At 57.6% G+C, this 13,294-nt stretch overlaps 2 protein-coding genes across 2 annotated transcripts; one reads left to right on the top strand and one right to left on the bottom strand.

Moving 5' to 3' along the window:
- Positions 1 to 1,225: 1,225 nt before the first annotated feature.
- Positions 1,226 to 1,414, top strand: N7532_010999 (uncharacterized protein; the record flags this gene model as incomplete). The annotated part of the gene is made up of 1 exon (XM_056623490.1): positions 1,226 to 1,414. The coding sequence occupies one exon, from the start codon at positions 1,226 to 1,228 to the stop codon at positions 1,412 to 1,414; it is 189 nt and encodes a 62-aa protein (XP_056470906.1).
- A 2,417-nt stretch (positions 1,415 to 3,831) lies between these two features.
- N7532_010998 (uncharacterized protein) lies at positions 3,832 to 4,771 on the bottom strand (the record flags this gene model as incomplete). The annotated part of the gene is made up of 2 exons (XM_056623489.1): positions 3,832 to 4,648; positions 4,725 to 4,771. The coding sequence occupies 2 exons, from the start codon at positions 4,769 to 4,771 to the stop codon at positions 3,832 to 3,834; spliced, it is 864 nt and encodes a 287-aa protein (XP_056470905.1).
- Between the last annotated feature and the right edge of the window lie 8,523 nt (positions 4,772 to 13,294).

Here is a 13,294-nt window from a genome sequence, read left to right as displayed (position 1 = left end):
GGCTGTATTCCGCCGCCCATGGATTCGGCTGGAAATGGCGACCCATCAAACACCCTCAACACCCGATAACCCTCGACGCCGATAACCCTGAACATATGGATTAAAACCCTCAACACACGGCTCACATATCCTGAACACGTCTCCAAAACCCCGAAATATCTCCGTTATGCTCTGATATCTGGAAACTGCAAATGTGTCCGTGCTCGGGCCTTCGAATATATATATTGCGGGTGGCTGTTGCCTTCATTCACTGGACCGGGGTTGATATATATTGCTGTCCGTCACCTGCCGAATCATAACCATGAACACGTCTACTACAATCCCTGAATATCTCCGTTATGCTCTGATATCTGGAAACTATAAATGTGTCCGTGCTCGGGCCTTCGAATATGTATACTGCTCGTCGCTCAATTTGCACTCTCGAACGGCGCCGGAATCGATATATATTGCGGTCTGTCACCTGCGGAATTATATATAATCGATCGTGTTGATCGTGTCCGAATGATAATGTATCCGAAATATTCTTTCCCGTAATTGTAATCCAATCTTTACTGCTGTGGAATGGTATAAAACGGCTATCGGGGCTGCTTTCCGCCGTGCATGGCATTCGCCTGGAAATCGCCATGATTCAATATCGAACAAACCCTACTGATAAATCTGAAAAAATCATATGGCATTCGAATTCGAAAATCGACTTCCGTGGCCTGCTGAATATCGATCAATGGCTTCCAACCGTGGTACCGCTGTCAACATCAACCCGAATCCACATCTACCGGCATCGTCGCGCCCTTGATATGCCCGCCGCAACCAAATGAACTCCTGCGTGATCTGCGCCCGTTTCCGTGCTGTATTCGGCGCCATCGGTCCCAAAAATCCTATCAACACCCCGTCGTCCTGCTCCACGTTCTGAACTCCCTGCGGCTAACCGCTGGAACCACCGCTGGAACCACCGCGGCGATATCTCCGCATTGCATATGGCCCTTTCACCATCATCACCACTGTCGGGATCAATGCCGTCCGAAACCCTTGACACCGATCCTGTACCGCCGGACTATGCTCCGTCGTGTGATCCGCCTGCGGGCATATGTATTGCGGCATCCCACGATGGAACCAACCTTCCACCTCCTGCTCATATATGCCTCGTCCTGAAATCGCTGGGATGCCGTGCCATGGTGTCGATCTGATAAACGGGCACGTTTAATGTCCTGCGGCCGGAATCGATGCCATGGGCAATCGGGATCCTATCTGGTTTGGCGGCCGTGATACTGGCGGTGGATGCGTGGTGCCGGCATGTGGTGACTCGGGCTCATGCTCGTATGATCGCTTCCTGCCCACGATGATGGATCTGGATGGCCTCTTCGATGCCGCCGCACAATGGGCTGCGTACTTTGTGCTAATGGCGAACTCAAACTGACACTGCTGTGGCCACTGCTGCTGCTGCTGGGCCGACGGGCCATAATGGAAACCTCATAACTCTGCACACCTCGGGTGGTCGTGCCATGACGGGCATCCTCTGGGCATTCTCAACGCCGGCGGCAATGGGGCTGGTATATACCGTAATGCCCCCGGGGGAATGATCAATATGAATGGCCCCGGTCATCACGGGCTCCTGGTCCTGCCATTCGGGCGCACATCCATCACATAATGACTCGGGTGGATACCGCCACAACGCTGCCGGGGGGATCCATCAATGTGCCCGTCTACATATGTATCCAACACCACACGCCGGCAATCGTGGACCGCACTCCATATACTCCACAACACCGACATGCTCCGCCACACTATGACCCTGCATCCAACGGCCGTTGCTCCCGTCCAACCCTTTGACCGTCGGCCTGGATGATCATGGCCTCGCTGGGTTGCCCATCGCATCCCGCGCCGCCACTCTCCTGTGCGTCATCGAACATCGTGCGTGGCTGACCGAATGAATGACACTCCGGATGGCGGGAATATCAATTCCCATGCCCAATGCGTGGTGGCGGTGATGGCGGCGCCGGGCGTGTCCCGCAATGCTTGCAATACACCATCGCGGTCGATTGTCATCTGGTGATACGCGGCACACCCTAATGACTCGGCCATCCGGGTGATATGGGCCACGGCGGTGCCATATATGATCACCCGGCCGGGCCGCGCGCGACGGATCCGATCCTGGATGAATGCAATCACCTCGGGCATATCCACCCACTGCGGCTGCTGTTGAATTGGGCCGGGGGGCACGGTATGCACCCGATATGCCACATGGGGGCGATGGGGACGTCCTCGATGCCATGTCACGTCCCCGTCGGTCCACCCCATCCGCCGGCAACACTCGGGCTCCGCACTGGGGGCAATGTCGCGGTTAAACATATCATCTGCGTCTGCGCGGATCGTAACGGGCCGAATTTCTTCACTACTGGGCGGAATTCGTGGTCCTGGCTCAACACAACATGGCACTCGTCGATCACCATCCGATCCAACCGCTTCCACGTCCGCTGCCGGTCCATGAATCTCCGGACTTCATGACTTGGCACACTCTCGGGCGTGACTAATATAATGGACGCTCCATCGGGGGGCCACTGGCGATCCCACGCCGCACACGAAATCCCCACCTCCTGGCACCGGCGCTGCATGTCCCATCATAATGCAATCGATGGCAAACCCACAATGGTCATCCCGCCACGACGCACCCACACGGGCCACATGAATAATACACTGTTGCCACCCCCGGTGGGCATCACCGCGACAATCGGGCTCTCTCCGTGCTGGATGGACCGGAACTGGCTGCTCCCGCGTCCATACCGCCGGCCGACGGCAATGGCGATCTCCCGATATGCCTGGATGTTGATCGCGGTGCCATGTAACCCCGTGCGGGTTTGTGCCTTCAATATCTCCCGAATCGGGGAACTCCACTCCTTCTGTTTTTCGGGGTCGGGGACCAAATGTAATCGGCGCGTCGCTCGGTGGTGGCGGGCTGCCCACGGAACCCTCGCTGAAATGACTGCATGGCCTGGATAAACGGCAACACCAACCACAAATACCATATCACCAACTCCCCCAACTCCCGCGGTAAATATCGGCAAATCACCTGGTGTCATTGTTGATATGGAACCCTTTGATATCGGCTGACAAACATCACCATCCCATCATCAATGAACCCATTCCGGCGCTCTCGCTCGCTGTCGAATACTCAACAACTCGGGGGCACGGCTGGGTTGCCCGGCACATACGTGGATGCCCACGCTCAACATCTCCCGGATTGACGAACACACGGAAATACTGATGGATCTCCCCCATATGAAACTCAATGCCTTCGGGCGTGATGAACTGCCGGCGTAATGGCCCACGGCACACCCGCTGGATCAACCACTCCGATCCATTGACCGGCCACTGCGTGGGGGTCCTGGATGAAATTCCACCCTGGCTGGCGTCGTCGTATAAATGATCCCATGGAATAACGGGCGCCCGGCGGGCAAAACATCAACTGCCCAACCAATATCGGGCACGTCTTCCCCACCAACCCATGCACGAATCCACGGAAATCGCCCATGGTGAATGGATCTGCTTCTACCATAACTCATCCCCGGATTTCCATTCAATCTGGCCTTCCACGGGCGTGTCGGTGACCCGGCCGTATGTACGCAAATCGATCAACCACTGGATGGGCCCGCTGGTGTCGCGGCCTCGCATGACGCCGCACAATATTCTACAACCGCTGCTGGGACTGCGAAACTGATACTGGGCGATTGCCAATCATGGACTGGAATATATATATGAAAATCATCATGCATATATTCCTGCTGGTAAAACAACCCTTGTGAAACGCCCACATGATGCCATCAACATGACCCACGTCTAATCACTGCACCTCTCCCGTCCATCATATGCCCGCCGTAACCAAATAAACTCCTCCGTCAATTGCGACCGTTTCTGCGCCGTCCCCGGCGCGCGCTGTCCGAAATACTGAATCAACCCTTCATCATTCCGCTCCGGATCCACCACCCCGCGCGACGCCAATCGCTGGAACCATCGCTGCGTGACCTCCGCATCTCGCTGCGGCCCCTTGCCCATCATGGCCACCATCGGAATCAACACGGTGCGGTATCCTCGACACCGTTTTTGGACCTCCTCGCTATGGTCCGCGTGATGATCACCCAATGGACATATGTGCTGCGGCATGCCACACGGGAAATGTGCGGTATAATTGGCATACTGGACCTTCCCGCGGACCATCTTCATCCAATCCTTATTCGCCTGGGTTTCCCTGCTGGCTCCCCCGGCCCCGGTAAACCCACAACGCCACATCTCATGCGCATCATCATATCCCCTCTGCGTGCATGTCCAACACCGATGCACCCACTTGTCGACCTCACTGACCAAAAACGCTTCGTCGTCGAATCGGGGCCCGGCCGGACCGTGATGCCGCTGCGCGATGTGGGCGCGCTCAATGTCCTGCTGCCGGAATTGGTGTCGGATGTCCGTCGGGATGGTTCGGGGTGTGGTGGCGGGAATGGATGTGGGCTCGACCCTGGGGGTCGTGGGTGGTGCTGTCCTTGCTGCTGCTGCTGCTGTCCTCGCTGCTGCTGGTGCCGTCCTCGCTGCTGCTGGTGCCGTCCTCGCTGCGGCTGGTGATATAAACGGCACCTGGGACACAATACTCCCAGTATCACTGCTGCATGCCACTTGGGACGCAATCCTCTCACTCTCACTGCTGCATGCCACTTGGGACGCAATCCTCGCACTCTCACTGCTGCATGCCACTTGGGACACAATCCTCCCAGCATCGCTGCTGCATGCCACCTGGGACACTATCCTCCCACTATCACTGCTGCATGCCACCTCGGACATGCGCGTGGAAACGATCGGTGGCCCGGACACAACGGGGGGCGCAATGTCATCCGGCATGCCTTCATCTCCGTCAACCATCTCAATATCCTCATCCATCGCATCCGCCTCCCCCGGGGACGACGACCCCATCCGCGACTCGTGGTCCTCCCAATCGGGCTGGCATCCATGTCCATCACACACCGACTCCGGCACCGTGTCCCCGCATCGCTGGCGCTGGTATCCGCCAATCTCCCCATCCAAATATGCATCCAATATCACCCGCCGACACCCAATCGCGCCGCGGTCCATATATTCGACCACCTGCGTGTGCTCGGCCTCGGGGGCATCGTTCATCCAATACGGACGGATCTCCCGGCCCATCGTCCGGCCCTCGGCTTGCACGATGATGGCCTCGCTGGGCTGCCCATCCCGACCCGCCCGGCCACTCTCCTGCGCATAATCCAACATGTTCCGCGGCTGGCCCACGTGGATCACACTGCGGATGTCCGGAATGTCGATGCCCATGCCCAACGCACTGGTGGCGACGATCACGGCCCCGGGCTGGCGGCGGAACGTTTCCAACATCCCGTCTTTGTCGACCGCGTTGCGGTAAAATGCCGGGCACCCCAACTGCTCGGCCACCCGCGTGACATGCGACTGGACGGTGCCATACACGATCACCCGCCCGGGGTATGCCCGCCGCATGCGGTCCTGGATGAACCGGATCACCCGGGGCATCTCCACCCACTGGAACTGCTCGTCATATGCGTCGTCGACGGGGATGGTGTGCACGCGATACGCGATGTTGTGCCGGCTGGTGGGACTGCGGTGCAGACTGACCTGGTCCCGCTGCCACCCCATGCGATCCCACAACGTCTGCTCCTCGCGGGGGGGCAATGTCGCCGTCAACAACACCATCTGGGTGGTCGCGGCCCGCAACGCGCCCATTTGCTGCAACAATGGCCGGAAATCCGGGTTGCGACTCAATACCACATGGCACTCGTCGATCACGATGCGGTCCAACCGCTGGGACACCCGCTGCCGGTTGACGAACTTCACAAATGCCTCGTTGGGGGTGGCCTCGGGCGTGACCAACACAATGGATGCCCCGTCCGGCGGACGCTGGGGATCCCACGCGGCACATGCAATGCCCAAATCCCGACATCGCGCCATCATATCACTCCGTAATGCCGTCAATGGCACGACGACGATGGTCAATCCGGCCCGGCCACTCACCCACGCGGGCAACATGAACAACGCACTTTTGCCGCCCCCGGTGGGCATCACGGCCACGATGCAACTGTCGCCGTGCTTGATCGCCTGCAACACGGGGCCCTGCGGTCCGCGCAACGCCATCGCGGTGCTGCCCATCATGCTCTGGAACGCCTCGGCCATGTTGGTCTGATGCAAATCATATCGGCGCTGGATGCGCGCCTCGGCCGCGGCGTCTTCCCACGGGTTGGGCTTCCGCGTGATCCCCGGGGCTCGGCGGCGCTGCGGCTCCACGGCGGACGGGAATTCCAAAAAATGATGCCAATCGTGGCTCACGGCCCGGAACAACTCGCGGTGCCGCGCCGTGCTGTTGGGGTTCTCCATCAACATGCGGCCGTAGTTCATCCCGGCGATGCTGGCGGAATGCGCGGCCTGGATGTCGGCGATGAATGCCCGCATGCCCTCGTCGTCCATCTTGCTGTCGTCGTCGATGTCGTCGGCTTCCTCCTCGGCGTTGTTCTTGAACTGGCTGCTCGGGCGTAAATACCGCCGGCTGATGGCGATGGCGATGTCGCGGTACGCCTGTAACCCTAAACGCTGCCCGCGTAATCCATGGGCGGTCTCCCGTTGTAACACCGCGCGAAACCGGTCCCCGCTCCATTCGGTGTGCCGATCGGGGTCGGGGGACCATATATACTCGGCCCGACGGCCCACGGTGGCGGGCTCCCCCGACATGCCGCTGGTATGACTGCATCTGCTCGACGAACGGCAACACCAACCACAAATACCACACCACCAGCTCGCCGATCTCCCGCGGCACATATCGGAAAATGACCTTGGTGTCGTTGTTCACGTGGAAACCCTTGTGGTATCGGCTGACGAATGTGACCATGCCATCCTCGATGAACACGTTGCGGCGCTCGCGCTCGCTGTTGCGGTGGCGGATGCTCATCAACTCGGGGCCCCGGCTGGGCTGGCCGGCACAAACGTGCACGGCGACACTCAATTGCTCCCGGAACTGGGCCACCACCCGGAAAAATCGATCGATGGCCGGCATCCGGAACCCGCTCCCGTCGGTCTGGATGAACCGCCGCCGCAACTTGGGCTCCTGGCTCACCCGCTTCAGCAACCACGTCCGCCCGGCGACGGGCCACTGGGTGCGTAAATCCTGCAAAAAGCTCCATCCGGGCGCACTCTGCGTGGCATCATCATACAACGCGTCCCACGGGATGGCGGGCGGCGGCTGATCCAGATCATGACAAAACAGCAACTCGGACACGACCCGCTGTCGCATCTGGTGGACCAACCCATGGACGAATCCGCGGAAATCGCCCATGGTGAAATGGAACTGCTTGTACAACAACTCATCGCCCGACTTCCACCCCACGTGGCCCTCGGTGGGCGTGTTCATGTGGATCGTCCTGCCGTACGTGCGCAAATCCATCCACCACTGGACGGGACCGTTGGTGCCACGGACCATGAACAAATCCACCAAATACTTGACCCATTTGGCGAACGTGCGCGTGGGGTGCCGGCGCTGCTCCTGCGTGAATGGCCCGATCATGTCGTCGCGGGTCGGGGGTGGGGAACTCCGCATGGCCATGGGGGTGGACGGGGCGCTCGTGTATCCCTCGTCCTCGTATGAATATGCGTCGTCAAACTCGATCATATCGCCCTCGACCCACTGGTGGTCCTGCCGCCCGGCCAATCGACGGCGGATCTCCTCCGAATTCGGGTCCAACCGCAACGCTTTGTGTAAAATGAAAAACCGCGTGATCTTGATCAAACTGGATATCTGCGGTGGGAAACTCTGGGGGGTGGCCCAACCGACCTCACTGTAACCGATGACGGCCGTGGCACAAACCATGGCACACCCGTATTCATCGTTCCGGATCTCCTGGCGTAACAAATCGATGCAAAAATTCAGCAATGCATTCTCGATGGGGCGGATCTCAAACGGCTCGGGCTCGTCCTCCTCGTCGCCGGGCTCGGGGCTACCGGCACGGGCTTGCGCATGATGCCACACGGTGTCCCACGACTGCTGCTGGCGCTCGGTGAATGAATATTGGGGGGACTCCCAATCGTGTTCGATCTGTGCTGGTTAATATGGTCGGTCCGGAATGGACATGGGTTGTGGTGGGAATTGGGTTGTCGACTGGTGCGGGTCGGGCCGGGCTGGTCACCCCGGTGGAATATCCACAACGCGGCAATATATCTCTCCGCCGGTGGACGGGAGCATTGGCATACCCACACGATGCTCTGGGCACACCCTCACTGAACACAACGTACCTGGGTCCGCGCAAAAAACATCAAAATGTGCTGCCACGGCGCCACATGCTTTGCAATGGCGGCGGCATCCAAATATGCCAACAATGGCTTGTGCGGGCTCTCGTCCTTGGTGGTGCGGACGACTTCGATCCGCAATAAATGACCACACGCCTTGGCAATCTCCTGGCTCACATGCGCTAATCGTTCAATGGCCTGCCAAATCACGAATGCGGCGCGCTCCGGTCCCTCGATATTTTCCTTGGGGCGCCGGGTGCTCTCGACCAATGGCTTGCGGGGGATCCCTTGTAAATACCGCACCCATCCCGTCCGATTCAACCATGGCGTGGCTTCGTCTAAATCGCCGGCCTGGATGATGGTGTCCTGGGCCTGTTGGTCTTCCTGCTGATACTCCGACACGGTGTGCAATAACCGGCGGATGGCATCGGCGTCGGGAACGGGATTCACGGGCACTGCGGGGTCGGGCTGTCCCACGCAAATATAATGGGACCCGGGCCCTTGCTTAAACAACCGTTGGCATGAAACGGTCCAGCAGTGGGCTTCAATGCGGCCCTGGATGGCTCGAATCTGGGTGGGCGTGGGGCGACCACGGCCCTCATACACACGATAGTCATGGGCCTTGCCCCAATGTTTCTTCATCACATCGATCTGACGACATGTGTATTGGTCGCAGAACCGACATATGAGTCCATCCTGATAAACGGGTAACTCGGGGATGGGCTCGTCCATCTGATGGGGCCAACGGTCGACCTGGGGCTGCTCGTCGATGTGATCCCACTGCTGAATGACGCTGTGAATGTGCTGGGCCCACCCCATGGGAATGCGATGAGCGGTACTGATTAAATGGGCCTTGACCTGTCCTGGTCGTACTGCACATTGGCATTTCTGGCAAATCAACACCTGGAACGCGGGGTTGACGCAAAAAATGTCGCGGGCATGGTATTCGCGGCCCATGGTGGATCTGCAAACATCTATACTGGTGGATGTTGTAGATGCGGGGGAATGGTGCAACCGCGACCTCCTGGGATCGGGCTCAAAATCAAATGGGACGATGCGGCGGGATATCGGAATCGACCCCTGAAATTTGCAATCGCAAAAGCCAATTTGGTCGCTAACCTGAATGGGGTGGTGGCCGGCGATGGTCGTGGTGACTGGTCGCGACCGGCGGGTGGCGGTTACCCCATCAAAACATCGCCCACATTTTCACGATCGCAAAACCACCCTCAACATGCTCCGATCGCGCTCAACTTCAATTATGTTATGAACATACCTCCAACATAAAACATACTGATTTTTGGGATCCCTGCGACCCTATTTATATGCGCGATCGGGGCTTTGAACGTTCTGCGCGACCCAGTGCCACTCGAATTTTTCCCCTCCTAAAAACCCTAATTTTAGCTCGACTCGGGCCCATTCGAGCAACCCTGATGGCCGAGGCTGCTCTCCAATGGCCTCCAGCTGGTCTACCCCCTGTGCGTTGCGTTGCGTTGCGTTGCGGTTCGGGCGGTTGAAAAGCGTGGATTGGATTGTATAGATTGAAGTCGGTTTGGATATGGCGCTAAATCAACTTTATCTCCGGGGTGCGGGAACTAGGCCTGACCGGGTTAGCGTGGTTCCCGGTCACCAACCTTCGACAGAATTGGGGCTATGAGGATGTCTGTCAGCTTTATCTTCAGATCTATCACATTAAGGATACATTTGTTCCAATGGCCTTGGTGTGTTAGTCATCATGCAAAAGAGTTTCGTTTTGAGTATTTAACGCGAAACGGGCTTAATTTGAGGACAAACATGGGGTTCCGTGATTAAGTAATCCAGTTCAACGAACTCGCCCAAGCCCAACTTCAACGCATTATACTACATGAACCACACAAGGAATCAAAATTGTGATAAAACGATCAAAGTATACGGTATTAATTGTACTAGAATCCCAAGAATTAGCCTCGAAGGATGTGGTGGTGATGCAAGGTCAGGTCGGCTTCTACCGCATGGTTTCCTAGCTCTAACTAGCCATCTACCTCGCAGTTCTATATTAGTAGCTTTCATCATCACTATAGTCAATAGTGATATACTCTTTTCGGCGTTTCTGTGCAGATAGCACCTTTTCTTTATCGCTGAGCTGACCATAACGCCTTTTCTGACCTCTTGGAGCGTCGAAACCCAGCAGTTTATGCCATTCAGAACTGATTGCCCGAAACCGGATCCGCTTCGCCTCAATAACTCCGGGCGCCTCCTTCAAGCCACGTGCATAAGTAGTTCCGGCCATCCAGGACCCATGCGCGGCCTGTTCATCCACAATCGGGTCATCTGGCCCATAGTCGCGCTTGAATCCACCACATTTCAGGTGGACGCGAGAAATACCGATCGCTGCATGGCGCCAGTTAAGCACATGCAGCTTGGTCTGCAGATGGGCCTCCCCTTGTGATCTCAACACCGCTCCAAGACGTTTCGCATCCCAATGCCCCCTCCCCTTCGGCCAGAAATACGGCGACCGCATCCGGGTATTGCTTTGGCAGGCAAACATAGCGGCTTGCTCTGCGAATGGTTGGATCAGCCAAAGATAGTACACCACAAGCTCGCTCACCACTCGTGGCAGGTATCGGTGGATGATCTTCATGGAGTTGGTGACGCTCTTGGATTTATGGTAGCTAGTGACAATGCAGACCAGTCCATGTTCCACGAAGACGTTGCGATGTCTCCCTTCCGGGGTGTTGCAATACCGAATCGAGATCAGTTCAGTGGCACGCGCGGGTTGGCCGGAAGTCATGTGGACCAGCAGTAGCAGCCGTTGTAAGAACTCATCGACCCAGTTAAGATATTCCAGGAGGAGAGCTTTATTCCACTTCACAGCCGGACGAACTTCAGTCCTGGTGGCTGGGCCGACCTCAACAAAGTCCTTGCGAAGGGCCTCGGTGGCCATAATGCGGTCCAGCATCCATCTGTCACCACGCGTGGAGAGAAGCTGGCGGTTTTTCCTATGCTTCAGGAAGTTCCACCCACGCTGGTTGTTGACTGGATCATCAGTGAGCTGGTGCAGGGGCAGCTCTGGGATCGTACCAGCGCGTGCTTCACCTTCATTAAGCAGGAAGAGTCTCTCAAGCTCATATTGGGCAAGCTCCACTTGCGTGCGGATAAAGGCGGCCAGGGAATCCATAGTAAGCTGGAGATCCCGGTAGTGGAGTGACTGCTGATCACCACTCCAGATGAGAAATCCAAGGCTGGTGGATGTATTCTGCACTTTCTTGCCATAGGTGCGGAGACGGGCGATCCAGCTGAATGGATATCGGACGCCATACATCAGGAAACGTTCTTGCATCTCTTCAAGCGCATCGCCAGGGTGCTTGACCTCGTTCCGATCGGCCAGATCGACTGCCTGCTGGGTGACGAGCATCTGGGAGATCTTCACCAAGGCGGACAGGTATGTGGTATAGCTGCCAGGCTCGAAGTAAGTCTGGTTCTTGCTATCAACACCTAGCGCTGCCATGAAGGCAACCACAGGGCTCTCAAAGAAATCGCCACGGATCTCATGGTCTAGGAGCGCGAGAGACAGGTCCAGGCAGGCTTGGTCAAGATCCTTCATGGCCTGGCTGGTGGGTGTCTGAGTCTGGTCGCGGGGCGGGAGACCTGGATCGACGTTGGCGTCCTGCATAGAACCGGGGTCCCTCGCATGAAACAGCCGCTGGAGGGAGCCTTGGATGTCGTCAATGGCGCTGAGCTGGGAGGTGGTGAACTGGTGGCGAAGCTGGAGCTGCTGGTCGGGCTGACTCGTGCGATACGCAAAACTCAGGAGACGGACCCAGGTCCGGCAGTAGCCATGATACGTCTTGGGCCGGAGCTTGATCTGGATGGGGCGCTGCCAGATACCGGGTTTCTGGACAAAGCTGTTGATGCGCACTTGGTCAAACTCGTTGATACGATGAGAGACGATCGACTCAAATGCCCGATCGATGAGTCTTTTCACGCTCAGGCCAATCGCGACCAAGGTTGGCTCGGTCATGGGGTCCGGGTGGGAGGCAAGTTGGGCGATGTCCCGGAACGCATGCCCTCGAACATACTCAGGCCATCGGGTGAGCTCCAGCCACGGGGACGTGTCGGTGGCATTCTCGTCCGTTGGCGCCATCTGGTCTTCTGCATCCGCGATCCCATCAGATCGGAGGAGCGCCAAGTCCACCTGGGATCGGATATATGCAGCTTCATCGAGTTCCGGGGCCGGGGCCTTGGGGTCCGCCAGCTCCGCCGGATTGGGCGTGACAGCGAAGTAGACACTATGCGGCCCATATGGATGCAATCGCTGGCAGTACACCGGCTCCAGGGCCCGGAGTCGGAGTATATCGTCATCTGGGTCGACTGGTGGCCTCCCCCGGGGGTAGACAGCATCGCGATGCTTATCTCCACGATGTTTGCCCATAGTGCTTCGGGTGCGGCACGCGTATCGACAGCCGTCGGCGGGACAGCGGTAGCCACGATGGACCGTTAATCCAGGAATTGGCCGGGAGTCAGGGGGTGGTGGGGTGAATGGCTCCGTGTCAGGGTTCCATGGGTTCGCCTTCATGGCTTCAGCATGAATAGCTGCCCGTTGGTCGCCAGTGCGGGCCATAGGGTGTTGTCGGTGCTTTGCGCCTAGGTGGGCAATCATGGTTTTGACATCCACCACATATTGACAGGTCTTGCAGATCCATAACCGATATGTGGCATTATATGTGAAGAATACCCCGATGGCGTCCATGGTGAGAGCGCTAGTGGAGAAGGCAGCGGTGAGTGAGGTCGATATAGAAAAACACAAGGTGTAGATTCAAAGAACTTGATCTAGGGAGGCAGGGAATAGGGGTTGAACGGCACTGGGGCCGATGTGATAGGTCATCCCGGAGAGTACCTCGGGATCTGACACGCGGGTGCGGGACTGCCGGAGGTCTGGCTGACCGATCTAGATATTCCAGCGCAATGCAACAAATAGCGACATCGAGAGATCAATAGTTGGGGAATCAAATCAGATATG

The sequence above is a fragment of the Penicillium argentinense genome (assembly GCF_028826775.1).
Source record: "Penicillium argentinense strain IBT 30761 chromosome Unknown utg000010l_segment0_segment0, whole genome shotgun sequence".
NCBI classification, from domain to species: domain Eukaryota; kingdom Fungi; phylum Ascomycota; class Eurotiomycetes; order Eurotiales; family Aspergillaceae; genus Penicillium; species Penicillium argentinense.
Note: the sequence above shows the minus strand (reverse complement) of the source record. Positions and strands in the feature narration are given on the sequence as shown.